The sequence below is a fragment of the Dendropsophus ebraccatus genome, chromosome 5 (assembly GCF_027789765.1).
Source record: "Dendropsophus ebraccatus isolate aDenEbr1 chromosome 5, aDenEbr1.pat, whole genome shotgun sequence".
NCBI classification, from domain to species: Eukaryota; Metazoa; Chordata; class Amphibia; order Anura; family Hylidae; genus Dendropsophus; species Dendropsophus ebraccatus.
The window spans coordinates 12,440,211-12,464,665 of record NC_091458.1 but is presented as its reverse complement, the minus strand read 5'-3'; the positions used below and the strand labels follow the sequence as shown (position 1 = coordinate 12,464,665).

The following is a 24,455-nucleotide window of genomic DNA, read 5'->3' as shown; positions in this document are numbered from 1 at the left end:
AGCTGCACTCACTATTCTGCTGGTGGGGTCACTGTGTACATACATTACATTACTAATCCTGAGTAACATCCTGAATTATACTCAAGAGCTGCACTCACTATTCTGCTGGAGAGGTCACTGTGTACATACATTACATTACTTATCCTGGATTATACTCCAGAGCTGCACTCACTATTCTGCTGGTGAGGTCACTGTGTACATACATTACATTACTGATCCTGTACTGATCCTGAGTTACATCCTGTATTATACCCCAGAGCTGCACTCACTATTCTGCTGGTGGGGTCACTGTGTACATACATTACTGATCCTGAGTTACATCCTGTATTATACTCCAGAGCTGCGCTCATTACTAGAATGTGATGCTTGTTGCTGTAAGGGCAATACTTGGCCGTCTGTTGATCACTATTGTTTGGTATATGTGGGTTTCTGGTTATTATGTGATAACCCTACAGTATGGTGATATACATAATATACTTGTCTGTCATCACACATAGCAGCCATCCATCTCCCACACTGGAAATCATTTCAGCACCATGGACAGAGGATGCATTAGGATAGACTGGGCCTATGTTTGGTGAGATCTTGTTTCTTCTTCTGCCCCAGTGATTTGGGGGTTTTCTGCCCTTTATCACATGGAACCATTATATATATACACTCACCGGCCACTTTATTAGGTACACCATGCTAGTAACGGGTTGGACCCCCTGTTGCCTTCAGAACTGCCTAAATTCTTTGTGGCATAGATACAACAAGGTGCTGGAAGCTTCCTCAGAGATTTTGGTCCATATTGACATGATGGCATCACACAGTTGCCGCAGATTTGTCGGCTGCACATCCATGATGCGAATCTCCCGTTCCACCACATCCCAAAGATGCTCTATTGGATTGAGATCTGGTGACTGTGGAGGCCATTGGAGTACAGTGAACTCATTGTCATGTTCAAGAAACCAGTCTGAGATGATTCTAGCTTTATGACATGGCGCATTATCCTGCTGAAAGTCGCCATCAGATGTTGGGTCCATTGTGGTCATAAAGGGATGGACATGGTCAGCAACAATACTCAGGTAGGCTGTGGCGTTGCAACCATGCTCAATTGGTACCAAGGGGCCCAAAGAGTGCCAAGAAAATATTCCCCACACCATGACACCATCACCACCAGCCTGAACCTTTGATACAAGGCAGGATGGATCCATGCTTTCATGTTGTTGACGCCAAATTCTGACCCTACCATCCGAATGTCGCAGCAGAAATCGAGACTCATCAGACCAGGCAACGTTTTTCCAATCTTCTACTGTCCAATTTCGATGAGCTTGTGCAAATTGTAGCCTCAGTTTCCTGTTCTTAGCTGAGCGGAGTGGCCCCCGGTGTGGTCTTCTGCTGCTGTAGCCCATACTGTGTACTGTGCGTTCAGAGATGCTCTTCTGTCTACCTTGGTTGTAACGGTTGGCTATTTGAGTCACTGTTGCCTTTCTATCAGCTCGAACCAGTCTGCCCATTCTCCTCTGACCTCTGGCATCAACAAGGCATTTCCGCCCACAGAACTGCCGCTCACTGGAGGTTTTTTCTTTTTGGACCATTCTCTGTAAACCCTAGAGATGGTTGTGCGTGAAAATCCCAGTAGATCAGCAGTTTCTGAAATACTCAGACCAGCCCTTCTGGCACCAACAACCATGCCACGTTCAAAGGCACTCAAATCACCTTTCTTCCCCATACTGATGCTCGGTTTGAACTGCAGGAGATTGTCTTGACCATGTCTACATGCCTAAATGCACTGAGTTCCCGCCATGTGATTGGCTGATTAGAATAGACCAATCAAGGATAATATCACTGGGTCATTGGGACAATCACCTTATACACCTGCTCTACTAACTACTTCCAAAAATAGCTGCACTCTTGGCTCCTAATGAAGCACCTAGGTGCGAAACACGTGTCGGGGGTCCCGGTGATACTGGTGGAGTAAGACGACAGTAGTGTTCTTCCATAACAAGTGCTTTCTATAGTTCTGGTTTCCTATTACTATTACTTCTTTGGTCTAGGTGCTGCCTCCTCCCCCTTTTTTCTCTGCGATGTGTATGCTATTGCTATGTATTGTATACTGTCACAAAGCGCTTTATATATACAGAGTGTGGCCAGTAGATGGAGCCAGACTACTATGTATAGTATATATGTAACAACTTGAGGCCTGGCTCTTGTACCAGTACCTGCTGGATACTACCAGTGCTTCCTTTTCCTGCTTGTGTCTTCTTACCAGTGATATATATATATATATATATATATATATATATATATATATAATTATACTTACCAGTTTGTACACTAAAAATTATCCTTTCTTTACTTTGATGTAGTGCTGATTGTTTCTTATATATGCTCTACTAACTAGAATCAATGATGGAACATCCCACATGTCGGAGGATTTATTGTATGTGTACGCTTGGCTATTGTATGACACAGTAATTTGGGGTGTGTGTACACAGGGACCTCTTACTCACATTGCCACTGTGCCGACTATGTACTGGTAGATACCACTGCCACACTATACATACTGTATAAATGATGAGAGAAACTTATATCCAGTCACTCACAGCTGACGTCTTCTCTGATTTTAGTAGCCCCCTTTTTTTGCTTTTTTGATCTTGCCTGGACCATGACTCTTCTCTTCAGAATCTGCCAGAGAAACACTTCATGTTCCTTGCCCCAGCAAATATTTTAAGTAGGTCCCCTCTGTGTCACCATACAGTGTCAAGGTCCCTCTGGGCCACTAAATAGTAGTGAAGCCCCTCTGTGCCCTCTTATAAGGCCCCTCTTTGACCCCATATAGTACTTAGTCCGCTTTGTGCCTCCATATAGTAGTTAGACCCACCTCTGTGCCCCCATACAGTATCAAGGTCCCTCTGGGCCACTAAATAGTAGTGAAGCCCCTCTGTGCCCTCTTATAAGGCCCCTCTTTGACCCCATATAGAACTTAGTACCCCTTTGTGGCTCAATATAGTAGTTAGACCCACCTCTGTGTCCACATATATTAGTTTGTCCCCCTCTTTGACCCCATATAGTAGTTAGTCACACTCTGTACGCCTATATAGTAGTTACCTGCTCTTTGGCAGCTCTTGATTTTTGAGTTATAATCACATATAGTATTTAGTTAATCCATACAGTAGTTAGACCCACCACTGTGTCCCCATTTAGTAGTTAGGCCCCTCTCTGTGACTCCATAAAGTAATTAGGCCCCCTCTGTTATCTCACATAATAGCTACCCCCCCCCATGCTCCAATATAGTAGTTAGGTCCCCCCTGTGAATCACTATAGTAGTTAGGCCTCTCTGTGTAATAGCTGCCCCTAGTAGTTAGCCCCCTCAGAGGTCACTGTGATAGTTACAATGATTGTCCTTGTAGAGGGGACAATTGAAATGTATCTGTGTATGTATCAGAGGGAGAGGTTACAAAAAGTGTCTTCTGCTATGAAGGACCCGTGTGGCTTTTCACCAGTCTGTGCTAGGCAAAGACCGTAATGAATGCTACCGCCCCCCTCTCTTTGTGGTTAGTTTACTGTCAATGGACCTTTCTTACAAGGACTACGGCCCAATCATTTTAGTAAACGAGCGCCGATCTGCTAGATCGGTGCTCAGTTACTGGACCTATTAGACGGCCCGATAATTGGGCAGTAAGGGCTGTACGGACATTGATAGCGACATCCATGCAGCCCTTGCCCAGACACCCGATAACTCACCTCTCCCCGCTCCCGGTCTTCTCTCCTGTGCTCCGCAGCTTCACGGTCCAAGCTGTGATAAGCTGAGAAGCCTGTCAGCTGACAGGCCGCTCAGACGCTGCTGCCACCTGGATCGGGAAGCTGCGGAGCACAGGAAAGAAGACCGGGAGCAGGGAGTGGTGAGGTATCAGGTGTTTGGGCAATCGTCAGCCATTGGCCGTTTATCACTATTACAAGTTGTGATGCTTGGTCGGTGCCCATCGATTTTAGGTCCGAACCTAAATCAACGATCAGCCGATGATCGTTTCATCGGCTGTTTGTTGTCTCTAGTACACTGAGCGATAATTGGCCAATCATCCCTCCGTTTGATAGGGACCTAAGAAGCAGAGAGCCCTTTAAGGGTATGTGCACACTAAAGAATTCTTGCGGTTAACTTGCAGCTGATTCCGCCGCCCATCCCCATGTGCTCCTGCTTCACTCTCCGCCCGTCCCATAATCTCTATTCTATGCTCAGGCGCCATCTGCCCGTCCATTCGGATGGTGGAAAAGAATGGAGCTTATTGGATGGTCAGAGAGTGAAGCAGGAGTACAAGGGGATCCGTGACAGAATCCGCAAGAATTCTTCAGTGTGCACATACCCTTAAAAAAGGAAGTTTAAGAAACTTTCAAAACAGGCTAAAAACACATTAAAATAACAATCAGTGACTCACTTCACTGATCCTGCGCTGATCCCCTGTTCACGATCCGGTCAGCACCTTGGTCTTCCCCTTTAAGCTGTCTTCCTAGTATCCAGATGTGCTCCATAGTGCTGTAGGGTAACTTGTATGTCTGTCCCTGTTCCAGTCCTTCTCCACATCCCACACAGACCACATCCTATAACCAGACACAGCTATGGTCCACCCTGGGCCTGAGCACTGCACCGCTCACCCCCTAATGGTACATAGACCAGGAGCCGACTATCCCCACAGAAGCGCAGAGGATTAATGGTGCACTACCATCATACTGCGTCAGTCATAGCTTATACCATACAACCAGCCTTCTCCATCCACAGCTATCAGTCTAATAGTCCCCACACAATAATAGTGCCCACCTTGTGCCCCACACACATAATAGTGCCCAGTGTGCGTGTAATAATTGGGCTGTGAACTTGTGTATTTTGACTAAACTTTTGGTGAATACATCATCTTGATCGCGGTTTTCAGGATGCCGCCTGGCCATGTGAACCTCCCGGATCGAATACGATAGGTGTAAGCCACCGACACTGACTGACTGCCACCCTATAGATGGTTTATCTATGTGCAGATCTGGATAAAAGTGTCATCCCCTTCACATTCCACCTCCAGGAGTTCAAGGCCCCCCTATTCTAAGCCCATAGGCAGTAATATGGAGTTGCTCCTCCTTTGCAGGTATCCGCTCTTCTAGGAAGACTTGCTACAAGATTTTGGAGGTGTCTCCAGAAACGTATTTGTGAGGTCAGAGATACTGATGTTGGGCAGAGTATTATTCCCTCCTCCACCATATATGACAGCTGGTACAATGCAGTCTCTGCTCCAGAGTCCAGTGTCTGCGGTTATACACCAATCCATCTGCCCGAAGTTATTGTGCTTGGTGATGTAAGGCTTGCATACAGCTGCTCAGCCATAAAGACCAATAAATAAGAACTGGGGCCTAATACTTTATCTATATAAATAATAAGCAGACACCTCCCATGACTGATAGGATGGTGCAACCCTCCCATGTAGCATTGTGTCTGTAACTGGGAAGGAGATCCTGCCCTCGTACCAGTAACTAGTAAGTAAGCATCACGACTAAGGCCTAATAGGCTGACCTTGAGCTTATGGTTCTCCTCCAGCCTTCTTATACTTACACACTCACGCATGTTCCTATCCTTACTGAATCTAAGTATCATCTACACTTCATTACTGATAATAAATTCTTATTAAACATATTCGTCCTTGTTTTCCTTTGCGTTGACATATTCCCAGCCTCATTTACTGCCATTCTCTGCCTCCGGTCGCTGGAGGATTTCCTCCCCTGTGGCTTCAGTCTCATGGATTGCTACTATATATACAGTATATAAATATACAGAAACAATGTGGGGTTGGAACCTGCAGGGATCCCAGGATATGAGGTACTGTGACTGATACACGTCCATGTAATAGTACAGCCATCAGCTTCATTACTCGGTTTCTTTTCTTAACGTTATAATTGCAACACAACATATACACACATAGCACATACATACAGCTCACACACAACATATACACACAGCACATACACATAACATATACACACAGCATACACAACATATACACACACACAAACACACCACATACATATACATAAAATACACACAACATACATTCACATAACATACACACAGCACACACAACATACATACACAATATATAAACACACACCACATATACATAACATACAACATATACACACAGCACACACAACATACATTCACATAATATACACACAGCATACACAACATATACACACACACCACATACACACAACATACATACACATAACATACAACATATACACACAGCACATGCACATAACATATACACATAACATAAACATATATATACACAGCACACACAACATATATACACATAGCATACACAAACAGCATACACATACACTTAAACAAAAATACAACCCTACTCCTTGTGACTTTTTGCACTTTACACATTTCCTCTTGATCCATTGGAGTATAAACAACATATAGTCTTGGTGAACTCTTAGGAGTGACCCCATTTTTGCAGAACCTAGATGCTACAGAATAACATTGATCGCCCCAAGTCAGGATGGAGAGATATCAGATAGTACAGATAGGCCGACCTGGACAACTACAGGCAGAACCCTGGTGAGGATACTAGAAATAAGCAGTGAGGATGATATATAACCAATGGAGCTTACCCCTGGCTGCAAGAAACCATAGAAATGATGTGGAGAGTAAGATACAGAAATTTGGGTCATGAAAGAGAGAAGAGAACCATCTCTGGTATATCCGGTGAGCCATAGTGTTTACGTGACCCCATCATCAGGCACAAGGGTCGGTCTGATGATTCACCAGTTATCATATAAACGTCCTCCCCTTTACCTGCATATTGGGAAAGTCTCCTCATGGTTTTGTTGGCAAAGTCTCATCTTCCTCATCTCTCTACTACGTACATATGATAGCAAAGTTTACTATCCCTCAGGACTCTAAATCACACCTTCACCTTAAACAGTCATGGGGTGTCCCACCACTGGGGAAACTACTCAAGCAATTGGGTTACTATTGTGTAACATCAAGTCCACCCTATAACCCTTCCTGTTGATCGTAAAGAAGGCAAAGAATCCTTGGTAGACAGATGGCCTCATTCCTTCCCGACTCCAAATATCCCCAGGTCAACATCCCAAGTCTAGAAACCTGAGCCTCAGCAACAAGTCATTTTTGGTAGAAGTTTATCTTTTGTTCCGGCAGCCCCAGTATATAACCTTACATTAAACTTTACATGCCCGATCCTCTCCCCCAGCTCCCTGTGTAGTATGGTACTATCTTCTGTGTTGGTTTCCTTACACATCTATTGATATTCTACTCTAATTCCTCTACAAGGTATCCTATGTTAAGTTGCTCATGGTCTACGCTGAAGGCCAAAACAATATAGTATCTCTTAGGGCCCTATTCCACGGGACAATTATCGTTCAGATTATCATTAAATCGTTCGAATCTAAGCGATAATCGTTTGGTTGAAATGCAGTTAATGATTAACGACCAAACGAGAAATCGTTGATCGCTTTATAAGACCTGGACCTATTTTTATCGTTGCTCATTCGCAAATCGTTCGCATTAAATAAGACGTCGTTCGGTCGTTTGCAGTAGATACGAACGCAATAGCGAAGAAATAGCGAAGAAGAAACGATCGCAAATACGATCATAAGTAACGATTATCATTCCATGGAAATGAGTGAACGTTTTCAGGTCTTTCGCAATAGCGGTCGTTTGAGATCGTTAATCGTTAACGATTATGCGAACAATAATCGTCCGGTGGAATAGGGCCCTTAGTCATCAAAACATGGCTTTCCTGTTGGTCTTTGTCTTTCTCTTTTCTATTCACCCATTTTAGGCAGAAAATGTCTCCTCCACCGTGTCGGGCTTCACATAAAACATCAATATTTAAGATTAATGTTCATTCTGATGATTGATGTTTTCAGTTTAAGATAAAACAAGACCTAGGTCAGTTTTACCCATGTAATTAGTATTTTTCTATACCTTCCTGCCTTCTTATTCTTGGTCAGATCTTCTTTTCTTCTCTCTGAGTCTTCAGTCTCCTGGCTGACATGCTCATGCGTTTTGTGATTGTCCATGTCCATATTGTTCTTGGTCAGATCTTCCTATCCTCTCTCTGGGTCTTCAGGCTGTTCAATGAGATGCTTACGGCTTTTGTGATTGTCCTTGTCCATCTAATTTTTGGTCTGATCTTTTAGTCTTCTCTCTGGGTCCTCAGGCCTCTTAATGACACGGTCATGCATTTTTTGGTTGTTGATGTCCAACTCATTTTTGGTCAGATCTTCCTGTCTTTCTCGGGGTCTTCAAGCTCCTTGATGACATGCTCATGCGTTTTGTGATTGTCCGTGTCGGTCTCATTCTTAGACGCATCTTCTTGTCTTTTCTCTGGGTTTTAAGTCTTCTTGATGACATCCTTATGCTTTTTGTAATTGTTCATGTCCATCTAATTTTTTTATCTTAATCCCCCTCTTTCTCCATCATCTGGCTAGAAGTTGGTTGAGTTGGTTCTTCTTGTAATCTGCACAGCAAGGATTAATTGATAACTTCTGCTTTTAGTTTAAGGTTAAGCTTGGATTTGGTAAATTTTTGACCCCATGAAAAGTGTTTATTTAGGTCTTATTCTCTTTTCCTTGAGTCTTCAGGCTTTATAATGACATGTTAATATGAATGTGTCTTTATACTTATCTCAGTCTCAGGATAGATTTGGCTTTCTCTTGAGTAGGATCATCTTTTAATACTTGTACTTTTACTTAAGGTTTGGTCCGACTTAGTAAAGGTTCCACATCTCTTCCTCGATAGTTCTTCAACACTGTTATATATTTTATTCATTCAAAAAATTGTATAGTTAATCAGATGATTGGATAACAATAATTGAAGTTATAGTTTCTTCTGTTGTTTAGGATCCTGTTTTAACATCTCTGGTTTAGAAACATGGAAAATGCCTTCAACATCAGCAAAAACCTGGTCCTCCTGGGACTTTTCGAGATGGAAAAACTAAGATATCTGTACTGTGTCCTGTCCATTGTCCTTTATTTTTTCATTGTACTCTTAAGTATTACTATTGCGTTTGTCGTGTTTGCAGATACAACGTTACATGAACCCATGTACATTCTTATAAGTAATCTGGTCCTCAATGGGATTTTTGGCAGCTCGTCGTTTTTTCCAAAGTTCATAGTTGACCTCATCACCTCATCGACGACCGTATCTCAAAGTAATTGTGTTACACAAACTATTTGTCTTACACTTTTTGGTTTTTATGAAATGATAACTTTCACCCTTATGGCGTATGATCGATATTTGGCCGTTTGTCACCCGTTGCGCTATAGCATGCTGATAACTAATGAGAGGATTATAAGCCTCCTCACTGGATCCTTTGTAGTGACCTTCATAATTTCACTCATAGGATTGCTCCCCACAGGGAACCTTCCTCTTTGTGGAAACAGAATAAACAATATTTTTTGTGACAATATGTCCATGATTATTCTTTCCTGTGTGGACTCCACCATCAACCAACTCTTCTCTGCCTCTGTGTTTGGCATCTACTTGTGCGTCACCATCATCAGCACCATTTTCTCCTATCTGCAGATATTTGTGGTCTGCTTGAAAATCACAGGAGAATCCCGCCAGAAAGCTATCCACACCCTGGTTACCCATCTACTCAACTTCTCTATCTTTATACTGGGATTCTTTTTCATTTTCATCAGGTACAGGCTGAGCAGTATTAAGCTCCCAGTTATTATCCACGTTCTTCTCTCCATCACTGGTCTTATTGTCCCACCATTGTTCAATCCCCTGATCTATGGAGTCCGGACACACGCCCTGAAGAGGAGGGTTATTCATCATTTACAGAAAATACACACTTGGCCAAAATGGAGTAAAATACATTCCATATCTATATCTCTTATAAGTCACAATAAGAGTCATAAGTAGATAAAAGCAATAAAAGCCATTTCTTACTCTATGTATCTGCTATGTATATGTGCTGTGATTGGCTGGTTAAAGCTGTGCTGTGATTGGCTGGTTAGTGATATGTTGTGATTGGCTGGTTAGTGCTGTGATGTGTGATATTTGAATTTCTCAACATTCCGCTATTCATTTCTATGGGGTAATTTTTGATCTTTAAAAATAAAAAAATCTGAATGAAACGAAAAATATTTTGCACACCTGACACCAGTAAGGGCTTCGAAACGCAGTTTGAACAGAGTCTGTACGCAAAGTGGTTCGGGCTGTATTAATTGCACAAAATCCAGAGAAAGAAGAAGAAGAAAAAGAAGAAGTAAGAAGATTAATTCCTGGGAGTCCCTGACACTCTGGGATCTTACTTCACTTGCAGTTTGAAGCTTCACGTTAGCAGTTTCATTCCAGCTCAGATTCACAGTCCCAGTAATAATGCCCTCCTGCAGTCAGTCACAATGACACATGTAGGCCGCTATTATGCCAATAAAGCCCCATACATTACCCCCTGTAGTCATTAAAGGACAATTCCCACAAAAAATGTTTGGCTTATTTAAAACACATTACAAAGTTATATAACTTTGTAATGTGGTTAAATAACCGGTCTGGCCCCCTTCCCCCACCTTCGGACCCCCGACAACCACCCCGGAAGTTAAAGAAATTATACATTACCTATTACGGTCGTCACCGTCCTCTTCTCCCAGGCGCCATCTTGTGACAACGACGTCAGAGCCGGGGGGCAGTCCGGGTCTTCTTCCTCCTCGGCGTCTTCATAGAAAGTGAATGGGAGAGAAAAGGCTACTGGTGCACATGCGTACCAGCAGCCTTTTCCTTCGCTCGAGCGCATCACATGGCTTCCAGCTTGCTCAGCCCTGATTGGCTGAGCTTGCTAGAAGCCATGTGATGCACTATAGCCAATGAAAAGGCTGCCGGTGCGCAAGCGCACTGGCAGCCTTTTCGTTCCCATGGACCCGGAAGTGAGAGACTTCGCTGGACCACGGACGGAGGTGACGGAGAGGCGGACGGCGGGCGAATCGAGTGGTGATCGTCACCGGAGGGATGGTAAGTATGGTGTCTGTGGTTTTTTTTTTTTGGGGGGGGGGTCCCATGGGAGTTGTACTTTAATAACATCCCTCTTCTCCAATATTAAAACCCCCTGTTGCCAGTAACAATATATCATGTATCCATTATGCCCCTTCCCAGTAATAATGACACGGCAAACAGTGATAATACCCTATGTAGTTGGATTTAATGCCCCTTGTAGTCAGATATGCCCCCTGTAGCCAGGTATGCAGACTATACCCAAATATGCCCCGTGTGGCCAGTAATAATAGACCAGTAGTCAGATATTCACCTTGTGGCTAGATCAGCCGCCTGTTGTCAGGAATGTCCCATGTAGCAATATTCCCCCTTGTAGCCAGGCATGTAGTCACATTTGCCCCCAGTAGCCAGGTATGCCCCGTATAGCCTGTAGTAATGCCTCTATAGTAAGGGATGCCCCAAGTAGCCAAGTAGCCCAAGTAGCCAAGAGCGAACATCCCAAACACAAACATAAAAAAAATGATTGCGATCGGTTCGTGTTCGCCGAACATTCATTAACAAATAGTAGCGTTTGTTTTGGTCTTTGCTTATGCATACAGATTATCAGGTTAAAGGGTAAATTACGCAGTTGTGTACATCGCGAGATAAACGGTCGAAATAACTGTTATAACCATTCCGATCATCAAACAAAATAGTTTGTGATCGGCGAACACGAAAAATTGGCGTCATGTTTGTACAAACATATGAACATTTACGACCATGTTCACTCATCACTAGTAGCCATTAATCATTGCTTAGTAGCCAGTTATGTCCCCTGTAGCCAAGTAGATCTGGGGTATGAGCTGACTATAAGTGGGGAGAGACCGGGCTCACAGACTCCATTGTAGTTTATCAGGTTGAGGTCTTGGATCAGGTTCCTCCACACTAGACTCCTCCTTTAAGGCTATGTTCACACTACGTAAAACTACAGCCGTAGTTCTCGCCGCAGAACTACGGCCGTAGTTTTGCGGTGTGTAACATAGCCTAATTGGTAATGGCGCCGGAAAAAACTGACATGTCAGTTTTCTGCGGCCAGTATTCAGTGAATTCCGGCCGCAGGAAGACCTGTCAGTTCACACAGTGAAGCAAGCGGCTCCGGCCGCTTCCTTCACTGTAGCCTATGGGAAGCTTTGATGTGAGCGCGCGCTGATGCGCCCGCATCAGAGCTCTGCGGCCGGATGGATCATCCGGTCGGTACTTAAGTACCGGCCGCAATGATCCGGGCACGGAACGGCCGGTCTGATACGCAGTGTGAACATACCCTAAGCCTGTACGCAGGGCCGGCGTCAGCACCCGGCATACTCGGGCAAGTGCCGGGGCCCACGGCCGCACAGGGGGCCCCCGACACTTGCCCGAGCAGTGAGCCAGACGCCCGCCGCATCACCAACCCCCAGACACCCGGGGGGGCGGGTGCTGCCGACCCTGAGTCCGGGGGAGGGCTGGAGGGGCTGGGGAAGGACCTGCCATGTTTGCTGCACTGGGGAAGGACCTGTGGTGACGTCATAAGGGGGCGGGGCTGAGAACGGGAGAGGATGCAGGTGGATGAAGGACCTGTGATCATTGTCATGTGACATGAGGGGGCGGAGAAATTGTACAAAAGACCAAAGCACTCCTGTTAGTCAAAAAAGACTTTCACAACATTAAAAAATTGATAATGAAATGAAGCAGAGTTACAGGTTCCGTAATCCAAAAAAGAACCAAAAGTCCATGAAAAGAGAAAAAAGTAACAGCTTCAAGGCGGATTCAAAGTGCAAAAAAAGTGCTATTTATTACCTCATGGTACATACAATACAGCAACGTTTCGACCTACATGGTCTTCTTCAAGCTGACATAACATGGTCTACATCAGAGTATATATATCACAAGTAACCAATCGTAATGGTATGCACAATTACAAGGTATCCACCCCTTACATCTTTATTAACCCTCTCTTACACCAAATCAGTGAAACAAGTATCACATAATATATACAAAATATCGTAGTCCATTACCAGATATTGCGTCCTCTCGGCTCAGTACGAGACATTCGCGCCACCGCATCGGCGTCTTCCCGATGTCAGTGCGCAAGTGCAAGATCCAACCAATCATCTAGCATTCAGCTGACACGGCGGCGGTCATGTGACCGCCGCCCTGGCAACCAGAACGCTAACTCACGGCAAAGGAGGAGGCGGGAGCAATACCACGCAAAAATGTAAAAAGGAAAGAAAAACTTTATGGATACTGAAACATATAAACAAAATACATGATAAAGTCCAGAATTAAATGAAAAATAAACTCAAAATCTTCTGACAGAAATATAACATAGTCCTGACAATCCAGTTGATTCATCAGTGGGATATATCACAGTCCAGTGTGTATAGGAGATTTCTTGGAAGCGTACGGGTATCGCTCGCCAGTTTCAACACAGTTCCTGTCAGACCTATCGTGCACGGGCTTCTTATGCTGCATTGTCCGACATCCACTATTGGTCATATAGATGGTGTCCACTTAAACGGTATTGTGTTGCTATAATATATCACATCTACTACTCCATCCAACCAGGAGAGGACGTGTCTTGGTCCCGAACCGAACATCGATCCTTTCCGGGTTTTCGTTAGTCATCACAGTTCTGAGGACCTCCCCTCATAACGTGTAAGGGGTATAGCTGTATACACACCGTGTCAAAAAATCACCTAATCAATTGGCATAGTCGGACAACACTTCACTTGTGCAGCCATGAAGCCCCACTGTCGCATCATAGTATAGGTCTGTCCATGGAATACTGGCAAAAACGTAAAAACGTGAACAAAATCTCCTGTAGATGTTAGTACAGTACGCCTGTCCAATCGCCATGCAATCCAGGCATCCCCCATAACTTGTGAGATGTTCGAAACACATCCAACTTCCAATATATATGTATCTCTCTCACTTAACTATACACATACATATGGACTGTATCCACCGACAACTGTCCTGTCCACCAACAGATGAATAGATCAAAAAATCACAAAAATCAAAAAATATTTTAAAAAATATTCCATTAATCCAATAAAAGAAAAAAAGAGAAAAAAAATTAAAATATAAAAGTATTGCCACCAAGCCTCATCCACTGCCGTTGACCAATCACTGTCTCAAAGGGAGCCGTAGAGTGCACACATCCAGAGGATCTAAGAAAAACATGATAAAAACATCTTAAAAGAGAACATATAAAAGAACATATACCCCATAAAACCAAGTCAGTAAAATACAGACGAGGACTCTCACATACCTGGTAGGACCTTATACTCCATATTGAGACCCTTAGGACTCAATGTATCGAGCATAAAAATCCATTTTAATTCCAACTTTTTTAATCTCAATTCCCTATTTCCCCCCCTCATTAAAGGTGGTACATGGTCAATGACCCGAAATCTCAATTGGCTCACTGGATGTCTAGCATCTACAAAGTGTCGTGGTATGGGTAGCTCCAGTTTCTGTGTTCTGATGGTACTTTTGTGCTGTTGTATCCGTAATCTAATCTCCTGTGTCGTCTCCCCCACATAGTACAGTCCACACGGACAAACTATAATATAGACCACATAACTGGATCTGCACGTAAATCTCTGCCTTATTTTATACTCCGCTGCCGTATGTGGATGACAGAAACTATCTCCCTTCAAGAGACTATTGCAACATGAACAATTTAAACATGGGAAACAACCGTTTTTCACAGCTCTCAGTGTGGACTGTATGGGACCCTTTGTGACACCTATGTCCGATTTCACCAATCTGTCCCTAATGTTCCGAGTACGTTTATAGGACATGATAGGCGGGGAGTTAAATTCCACCACTTTAGGGCATCCTTTATTCAAAATATTCCAATGTCTTCTCAGTATGGAACCAATACGTAAACTCAATGGTCCATACGTAGAGACAAATGGAATACGCATGGAATCTGTTCTATGTTTTCGTGTGAACAGCGTACTTCTATCAGTCTGTCTGGCTCTCTCACAATGGGCATCCACCAATTCCTCCGGATAACCACGTTCAATAAATTTTTTACACATATCCTCTAACCTACCATCAACCAATTCCTCATTAGCCACTATCCGACGAACTCGTAATAGTTGGCTCCACGGGAGCGAATCCACCATACGTTTAGGGTGATTAGACTGATAATGCAGTATGTTGTTTTTATCTGTAGGCTTAACATAAAGATCTGACTCTAAGCCCCCATTTCTGATACTAATGTTTGTGTCCAAAAACTGAATCTGTTCATGTGACCAGACCATAGTAAACCCCAGGTCCTCATGTACGGTGTTCAATTCTGTAAGGAATGACTGTAATTCATCAACGGTCCCATCCCAAATCAAAAAAATATCGTCGATATACCTCAGCCAGCTCCGAACGTGTCTCCAATGCGTAGATGTATATACGACCTCCTCCTCCAGGACCGCCATATAGATGTTAGCATATGTAGGGGCCACATTGGACCCCATGGCGGTCCCGCGGCGCTGCAGAAAGAATTCATCACCAAACGCAAAGTAGTTCTTGCGTAGGATGAACTCCAGCAGCGCCAGGAGGAGGTCGGCACGCGCAGGAGACAGGTCGGAGCTGGCCAAGGTACGCCTGACGGCCTCAAGACCTCTGTCATGTGAAATTGATGTGTACAGTGAAACAACATCAAATGATGCTAATATACAAGTGTTAGTCAAAGGAATGTTGGCAATTTTAGATAAAAAATCTGCTGTGTCTTTCACATAAGAGCGGGCACTGGTAGCAAAAGGGCGTAATGCGCGATCCAAAAAGATCGCTGTATTGGCAAAAATAGATCCCCGGCCGGATACGATAGGACGGCCTGGTGGTGACACAAGGGATTTATGGATTTTTGGTAGCATATATATGACAGGAACTATCGGGTGGTCAGCTATCAGGAAGTCGGCTAATTTTTCATCTATCAGCTCCGCTTCTTTCGCTCGTGTTACCAATCCCACCAACTCCTTCTGAAAGGTCTCTGTGGGATTGCTAGATAGTCTTACATACACCTCCTGATCATAGATCTGTCTATATACCTCCTTTCTATATGCTTCAGAATCCATCACCACCAAAGCCCCGCCTTTGTCGGCGGGCTTTATGGTGACACGCTCATCCTTTGCCAGATCCTCCAACACCAATTTCTCCTCTAATGTTAAGTTATGACATATCCTGCCCTTCTGTTCAAGACGCCTCAGGTCCCCAATCTCTTTCTGCACCAACTGTATGTATGTTTCTACACAGTGATTTTGTATGTAAGGTTGGAAGGTACTTACATTAGATAACCCAAACTCCTTTAGGCAAAACATATCATGTTCAATTGTATTGGTGGTACCCACAGTCATATTTTCAGTAAAAAACACTTTTAATTTCAATTTTCTAAAGAAGCTATGTAAATCCAGATCTAATCTAAACCAGTCTATACTCTCCACTGGGCAAAAGGAAAGCCCCTTAGAGAGTACATCCAGTTGTGCATCAGTTAAATTCAAAGATGAAATATTTACCACCAAATCATGATTAGGCATCAGTCCTGATTGCGTTTCTGTCCCTTCCGTGTGGTTACTCTGTCTTTTGCGTCTTTTCCAATGCTTGCGCCCCCCGCGGCGTGTCCTCTTCCTTGTCCTGGTGGAAGATCCTTGTCTAAAAAAACATCCGGGTGCTGTACCTTTGGTCCTTGAGCTGAATCCTCAGCTGAGTCAGACTCGCCCGATGTGAAACCAAAATTGGTGTCTTTACGCTGTTTAAAGTTGCGTCCACGTGGTCCACGGCGTCCCCTCGGTTTCCTCCGCATATCCTGTGAAAAATCAGCTGTATACTGCCAATCATATACATGTCCACTCACATAATCGTCCAGATCTCTAAACCATTTTACTTTCTTAGTTTCCTCCAACTCCTTAGAAAATTTCTTAAGGTTAGTCTCAACTTTCGAAGATAATAGTGTCCAATCATCCCCTCCCACTGTAGCTTTCAGTTGTGTCTCTAAATCTCCAATCCTCCTCTTGCTATAGTCTGCCTCTATCTTCAAATATTCCACATTTAGCAACATTATATCGTATGAAAATTTGTTGCAGATTTGTTCAAACTTGGTACAGAATGGTTTGTTATTAGGCAATAGTGTGGGTCTTACGTGTGTCCTTAGGCCACGAGGAATTCTCCTTGCCTTGCAATACTCTGTGAGAGTTGTCAGTTGCCGTGAGTTAGCGTTCTGGTTGCCAGGGCGGCGGTCACATGACCGCCGCCGTGTCAGCTGAATGCTAGATGATTGGTTGGATCTTGCACTTGCGCACTGACATCGGGAAGACGCCGATGCGGTGGCGCGAATGTCTCGTACTGAGCCGAGAGGACGCAATATCTGGTAATGGACTACGATATTTTGTATATATTATGTGATACTTGTTTCACTGATTTGGTGTAAGAGAGGGTTAATAAAGATGTAAGGGGTGGATACCTTGTAATTGTGCATACCATTACGATTGGTTACTTGTGATATATATACTCTGATGTAGACCATGTTATGTCAGCTTGAAGAAGACCATGTAGGTCGAAACGTTGCTGTATTGTATGTACCATGAGGTAATAAATAGCACTTTTTTTGCACTTTGAATCCGCCTTGAAGCTGTTACTTTTTTCTCTTTTCATGGACTTTTGGTTCTTTTTTGGATTACGGAACCTGTAACTCTGCTTCATTTCATTATCAATTTTTTAATGTTGTGAAAGTCTTTTTTGACTAACAGGAGTGCTTTGGTCTTTTGTACAATTTCTGGACTGTTGGTAATCCAAGCCAAGGTGCACCCTATAGTTTTTGTGATTTATTTATGATGAATCCTCTGGACTTAGGCGGGTCCAGTTCCTCTGGTACATTCTTTTATACAGACGAGGACGCAAGACGTATCCTGGATGGACGGAAACCGGACAGCTCTTTCCTAAAAACCCCCACTGTGGAGATCCTAAGACGTAAATGGGAGAGTGAACAAAGACATCTGACCTCCATGGAGCTACATCTGACAACTCTCACAGAGTATTGCAAGGCAAGGAGAATTCCTCGTGGCCTAAGGACACACGTAAGACCCACACTATTGCCTAATAACAAACCATTCTGTACCAAGTTTGAACAAATCTGCAACAAATTTTCATACGATATAATGTTGCTAAATGTGGAATATTTGGAGATAGAGGCAGACTATAGCAAGAGGAGGATTGGAGATTTAGAGACACAACTGAAAGCTACAGTGGGAGGGGATGATTGGACACTATTATCTTCGAAAGTTGAGACTAACCTTAAGAAATTTTCTAAGGAGTTGGAGGAAACTAAGAAAGTAAAATGGTTTAGAGATCTGGACGATTATGTGAGTGGACATGTATATGATTGGCAGTATACAGCTGATTTTTCACAGGATATGCGGAGGAAACCGAGGGGACGCCGTGGACCACGTGGACGCAACTTTAAACAGCGTAAAGACACCAATTTTGGTTTCACATCGGGCGAGTCTGACTCAGCTGAGGATTCAGCTCAAGGACCAAAGGTACAGCACCCGGATGTTTTTTTAGACAAGGATCTTCCACCAGGACAAGGAAGAGGACACGCCGCGGGGGGCGCAAGCATTGGAAAAGACGCAAAAGACAGAGTAACCACACGGAAGGGACAGAAACGCAATCAGGACTGATGCCTAATCATGATTTGGTGGTAAATATTTCATCTTTGAATTTAACTGATGCACAACTGGATGTACTCTCTAAGGGGCTTTCCTTTTGCCCAGTGGAGAGTATAGACTGGTTTAGATTAGATCTGGATTTACATAGCTTCTTTAGAAAATTGAAATTAAAAGTGTTTTTTACTGAAAATATGACTGTGGGTACCACCAATACAATTGAACATGATATGTTTTGCCTAAAGGAGTTTGGGTTATCTAATGTAAGTACCTTCCAACCTTACATACAAAATCACTGTGTAGAAACATACATACAGTTGGTGCAGAAAGAGATTGGGGACCTGAGGCGTCTTGAACAGAAGGGCAGGATATGTCATAACTTAACATTAGAGGAGAAATTGGTGTTGGAGGATCTGGCAAAGGATGAGCGTGTCACCATAAAGCCCGCCGACAAAGGCGGGGCTTTGGTGGTGATGGATTCTGAAGCATATAGAAAGGAGGTATATAGAGAGATCTATGATCAGGAGGTGTATGTAAGACTATCTAGCAATCCCACAGAGACCTTTCAGAAGGAGTTGGTGGGATTGGTAACACGAGCGAAAGAAGCGGAGCTGATAGATGAAAAATTAGCCGACTTCCTGATAGCTGACCACCCGATAGTTCCTGTCATATATATGCTACCAAAAATCCATAAATCCCTTGTGTCACCACCAGGCCGTCCTATCGTATCCGGCCGGGGATCTATTTTTGCCAATACAGCGATCTTTTTGGATCGCGCATTACGCCCTTTTGCTACCAGTGCCCGCTCTTATGTGAAAGACACAGCAGATTTTTTATCTAAAATTGCCAACATTCCTTTGACTAACACTTGTATATTAGCATCATTTGATGTTGTTTCACTGTACACATCAATTTCACATGACAGAGGTCTTGAGGCCGTCAGGCGTACCTTGGCCAGCTCCGACCTGTCTCCTGCGCGTGCCGACCTCCTCCTGGCGCTGCTGGAGTTCATCCTACGCAAGAACTACTTTGCGTTTGGTGATGAATTCTTTCTGCAGCGCCGCGGGACCGCCATGGGGTCCAATGTGGCCCCTACATATGCTAACATCTATATGGCGGTCCTGGAGGAGGAGGTCGTATATACATCTACGCATTGGAGACACGTTCGGAGCTGGCTGAGGTATATCGACGATATTTTTTTGATTTGGGATGGGACCGTTGATGAATTACAGTCATTCCTTACAGAATTGAACACCGTACATGAGGACCTGGGGTTTACTATGGTCTGGTCACATGAACAGATTCAGTTTTTGGACACAAACATTAGTATCAGAAATGGGGGCTTAGAGTCAGATCTTTATGTTAAGCCTACAGATAAAAACAACATACTGCATTATCAGTCTAATCACCCTAAACGTATGGTGGATTCGCTCCCGTGGAGCCAACTATTACGAGTTCGTCGGATAGTGGCTAATGAGGAATTGGTTGATGGTAGGTTAGAGGATATGTGTAAAAAATTTATTGAACGTGGTTATCCGGAGGAATTGGTGGATGCCCATTGTGAGAGAGCCAGACAGACTGATAGAAGTACGCTGTTCACACGAAAACATAGAACAGATTACATGCGTATTCCATTTGTCTCTACGTATGGACCATTGAGTTTACGTATTGGTTCCATACTGAGAAGACATTGGAATATTTTGAATAAAGGATGCCCTAAAGTGGTGGAATTTAACTCCCCGCCTATCATGTCCTATAAACGTACTCGGAACATTAGGGACAGATTGGTGAAATCGGACATAGGTGTCACAAAGGGTCCCATACAGTCCACACTGAGAGCTGTGAAAAACGGTTGTTTCCCATGTTTAAATTGTTCATGTTGCAATAGTCTCTTGAAGGGAGATAGTTTCTGTCATCCACATACGGCAGCGGAGTATAAAATAAGGCAGAGATTTACGTGCAGATCCAGTTATGTGGTCTATATTATAGTTTGTCCGTGTGGACTGTACTATGTGGGGGAGACGACACAGGAGATTAGATTACGGATACAACAGCACAAAAGTACCATCAGAACACAGAAACTGGAGCTACCCATACCACGACACTTTGTAGATGCTAGACATCCAGTGAGCCAATTGAGATTTCGGGTCATTGACCATGTACCACCTTTAATGAGGGGGGGAAATAGGGAATTGAGATTAAAAAAGTTGGAATTAAAATGGATTTTTATGCTCGATACATTGAGTCCTAAGGGTCTCAATATGGAGTATAAGGTCCTACCAGGTATGTGAGAGTCCTCGTCTGTATTTTACTGACTTGGTTTTATGGGGTATATGTTCTTTTATATGTTCTCTTTTAAGATGTTTTTATCATGTTTTTCTTAGATCCTCTGGATGTGTGCACTCTACGGCTCCCTTTGAGACAGTGATTGGTCAACGGCAGTGGATGAGGCTTGGTGGCAATACTTTTATATTTTAATTTTTTTTCTCTTTTTTTCTTTTCTTTTTTTCTTTTATTGGATTAATGGAATATTTTTTAAAATATTTTTTGATTTTTGTGATTTTTTGATCTATTCATCTGTTGGTGGACAGGACAGTTGTCGGTGGATACAGTCCATATGTATGTGTATAGTTAAGTGAGAGAGATACATATATATTGGAAGTTGGATGTGTTTCGAACATCTCACAAGTTATGGGGGATGCCTGGATTGCATGGCGATTGGACAGGCGTACTGTACTAACATCTACAGGAGATTTTGTTCACGTTTTTACGTTTTTGCCAGTATTCCATGGACAGACCTATACTATGATGCGACAGTGGGGCTTCATGGCTGCACAAGTGAAGTGTTGTCCGACTATGCCAATTGATTAGGTGATTTTTTGACACGGTGTGTATACAGCTATACCCCTTACACGTTATGAGGGGAGGTCCTCAGAACTGTGATGACTAACGAAAACCCGGAAAGGATCGATGTTCGGTTCGGGACCAAGACACGTCCTCTCCTGGTTGGATGGAGTAGTAGATGTGATATATTATAGCAACACAATACCGTTTAAGTGGACACCATCTATATGACCAATAGTGGATGTCGGACAATGCAGCATAAGAAGCCCGTGCACGATAGGTCTGACAGGAACTGTGTTGAAACTGGCGAGCGATACCCGTACGCTTCCAAGAAATCTCCTATACACACTGGACTGTGATATATCCCACTGATGAATCAACTGGATTGTCAGGACTATGTTATATTTCTGTCAGAAGATTTTGAGTTTATTTTTCATTTAATTCTGGACTTTATCATGTATTTTGTTTATATGTTTCAGTATCCATAAAGTTTTTCTTTCCTTTTTACATTTTTGCGTGGTATTGCTCCCGCCTCCTCCTTTGCCGTGAGTTAGCGTTCTGGTTGCCAGGGCGGCGGTCACATGACCGCCGCCGTGTCAGCTGAATGCTAGATGATTGGTTGGATCTTGCACTTGCGCACTGACATCGGGAAGACGCCGATGCGGTGGCGCGAATGTCTCGTACTGAGCCGAGAGGACGCAATATCTGGTAATGGACTACGATATTTTGTATATATTATGTGATACTTGTTTCACTGATTTGGTGTAAGAGAGGGTTAATAAAGATGTAAGGGGTGGATACCTTGTAATTGTGCATACCATTACGATTGGTTACTTGTGATATATATACTCTGATGTAGACCATGTTATGTCAGCTTGAAGAAGACCATGTAGGTCGAAACGTTGCTGTATTGTATGTACCATGAGGTAATAAATAGCACTTTTTTTGCACTTTGAATCCGCCTTGAAGCTGTTACTTTTTTCTCTTTTCATGAGGGGGCGGAGCTCACTTATACCTTCTTTCTGTATGCTGTGAGTTTTAGTCCTCCTCTTATATCTCCTTCTGTAATGTCCTCTGATCTCCCATAATAACAGGCTGGATATGCTGGGAGTTTTAGTACTCCTCTTAAATCTCCTCCTGTAATGTCCTCTGATCTCCCATAATAACAGGCTGGACACACTGGGAGTTGTAGTCCTATTATATCTCCTCCTGTAATGTCCTCTGATCTCCCATAATAACAGGCTGGACACGCTGGGAGTTGTAGTCCTATTATATCTCCTCCTGTAATGTCCTCTGATCTCTCATAATAACAGGCTGGACACGCTGGGAGTTGTAGTCCTATTATGCTTGCTATACAAGAAGAGAAGGTGGGAGCTACTAAAAGTCTCTAAATGGAATGCTGCCAATGTCCTTATACCAGAACATATACCAAACAAGACAGAAAGACAAAGAATGGCGCACCCGCAATATAATAATGAATAAATCTGATATCTTTATTTTCAAAACACATAAACAAAACAGCAAATGGACATACACTTAAAAACACCTAAAAACCCAATCTGGGTAAACCATCACAGGGAATACTCGTAATAATATACGTGTCCCTCTAGCCGCAGCCCCAATAGCAAATAAATGTCAGGCCCTGTATCCTGTCTAAACAATTGAATCGGAGACCCTGACTATTCAAAGTACATATGTCCTAAAGTGCACGTGCTCACAAAAATGACATAAACTAATTCATAGACAAATAAACAGTCATGTATGAAATATCAGTACTGAAAATCATGAAAATCCCCCCCCAAAAAAGTGACCAAGTGCATAACCTATCCTATCATTTCAAAAAGTCAGGGTCAAAGCCATACAGAATAATCACATATCACCCAGGGCTCTGAGATGGGGCTCCGGTCTGTAACCCTACGCGTATCGTCACCTCACGTGACTTCGTCAGGGGAGGTGACGAAGTCACGTGAGGTGACGATACGCGTAGGGTTACAGACCGGAGCCCCATCTCAGAGCCCTGGGTGATATGTGATTATTCTGTATGGCTTTGACCCTGACTTTTTGAAATGATAGGATAGGTTATGCACTTGGTCACTTTTTTGGGGGGGGATTTTCATGATTTTCAGTACTGATATTTCATACATGACTGTTTATTTGTCTATGAATTAGTTTATGTCATTTTTGTGAGCACGTGCACTTTAGGACATATGTACTTTGAATAGTCAGGGTCTCCGATTCAATTGTTTAGATAGGATACAGGGCCTGACATTTATTTGCTATTGGGGCTGCGGCTAGAGGGACACGTATATTATTACGAGTATTCCCTGTGATGGTTTACCCGGATTGGGTTTTTAGGTGTTTTTAAGTGTATGTCCATTTGCTGTTTTGTTTATGTGTTTTGAAAATAAAGATATCAGATTTATTCATTATTATATTGCGGGTGCGCCATTCTTTGTCTTTCTGTCTTGTTTGGTATATGTTGTAGTCCTATTATATCTCCTCCTGTAATGTCCTCTGATCTCCCATAATAACAGGCTGGACACGCTGGGAGTTGTAGTCTCATTATATCTCCTCCTGTAATGTCCTCTGATCTCCCATAACAACAGGCTGGACACGCTGGGAGTTGTAGTCCTATTATATCTCCTCCTGTAATGTCCTCTGATCTCCCATAATAACAGGCTGTCCATGCTGGGAGTTGTAGTTCTCCTCATATCTCCTCCTGTAATGGCCTCTGATCTCCCATAATAACAGGCTGGACACGCTGGGAGTTGTAGTCCTATTATATCTCCTCCTGTAATGTCCTCTGATCTCCCATAATAACAGAGCGATGACGTCATCACGCCTGCTGGTGGATCCACAAGGCGCACACAAGGGAGAAGAGGACCCGCCCCCCGCCCGGATTAGTGAGTATGATTTTATTTTTTTATTTTCTTGCATTT

General features: G+C 43.3%; 1 protein-coding gene across 1 annotated transcript; it reads left to right on the top strand.

Moving 5' to 3' along the window:
• The first annotated feature begins 8,920 nt into the window (after positions 1–8,920).
• On the top strand, positions 8,921–9,928 carry LOC138794092 (olfactory receptor 4B13-like). Its single transcript, XM_069972856.1, has one exon. It carries the CDS (start codon positions 8,930–8,932, stop codon positions 9,926–9,928), a length of 999 nt encoding a protein of 332 aa, XP_069828957.1. The 5' UTR covers positions 8,921–8,929.
• Positions 9,929–24,455: the final 14,527 nt, after the last annotated feature.

Coding starts and splice junctions, on each gene's coding strand:
- LOC138794092 (XM_069972856.1), top strand. CDS start 8,930: ATGGAAAATGCCTTCAACATCAGCAAAAACCTGGTCCTCCTGGGACTT.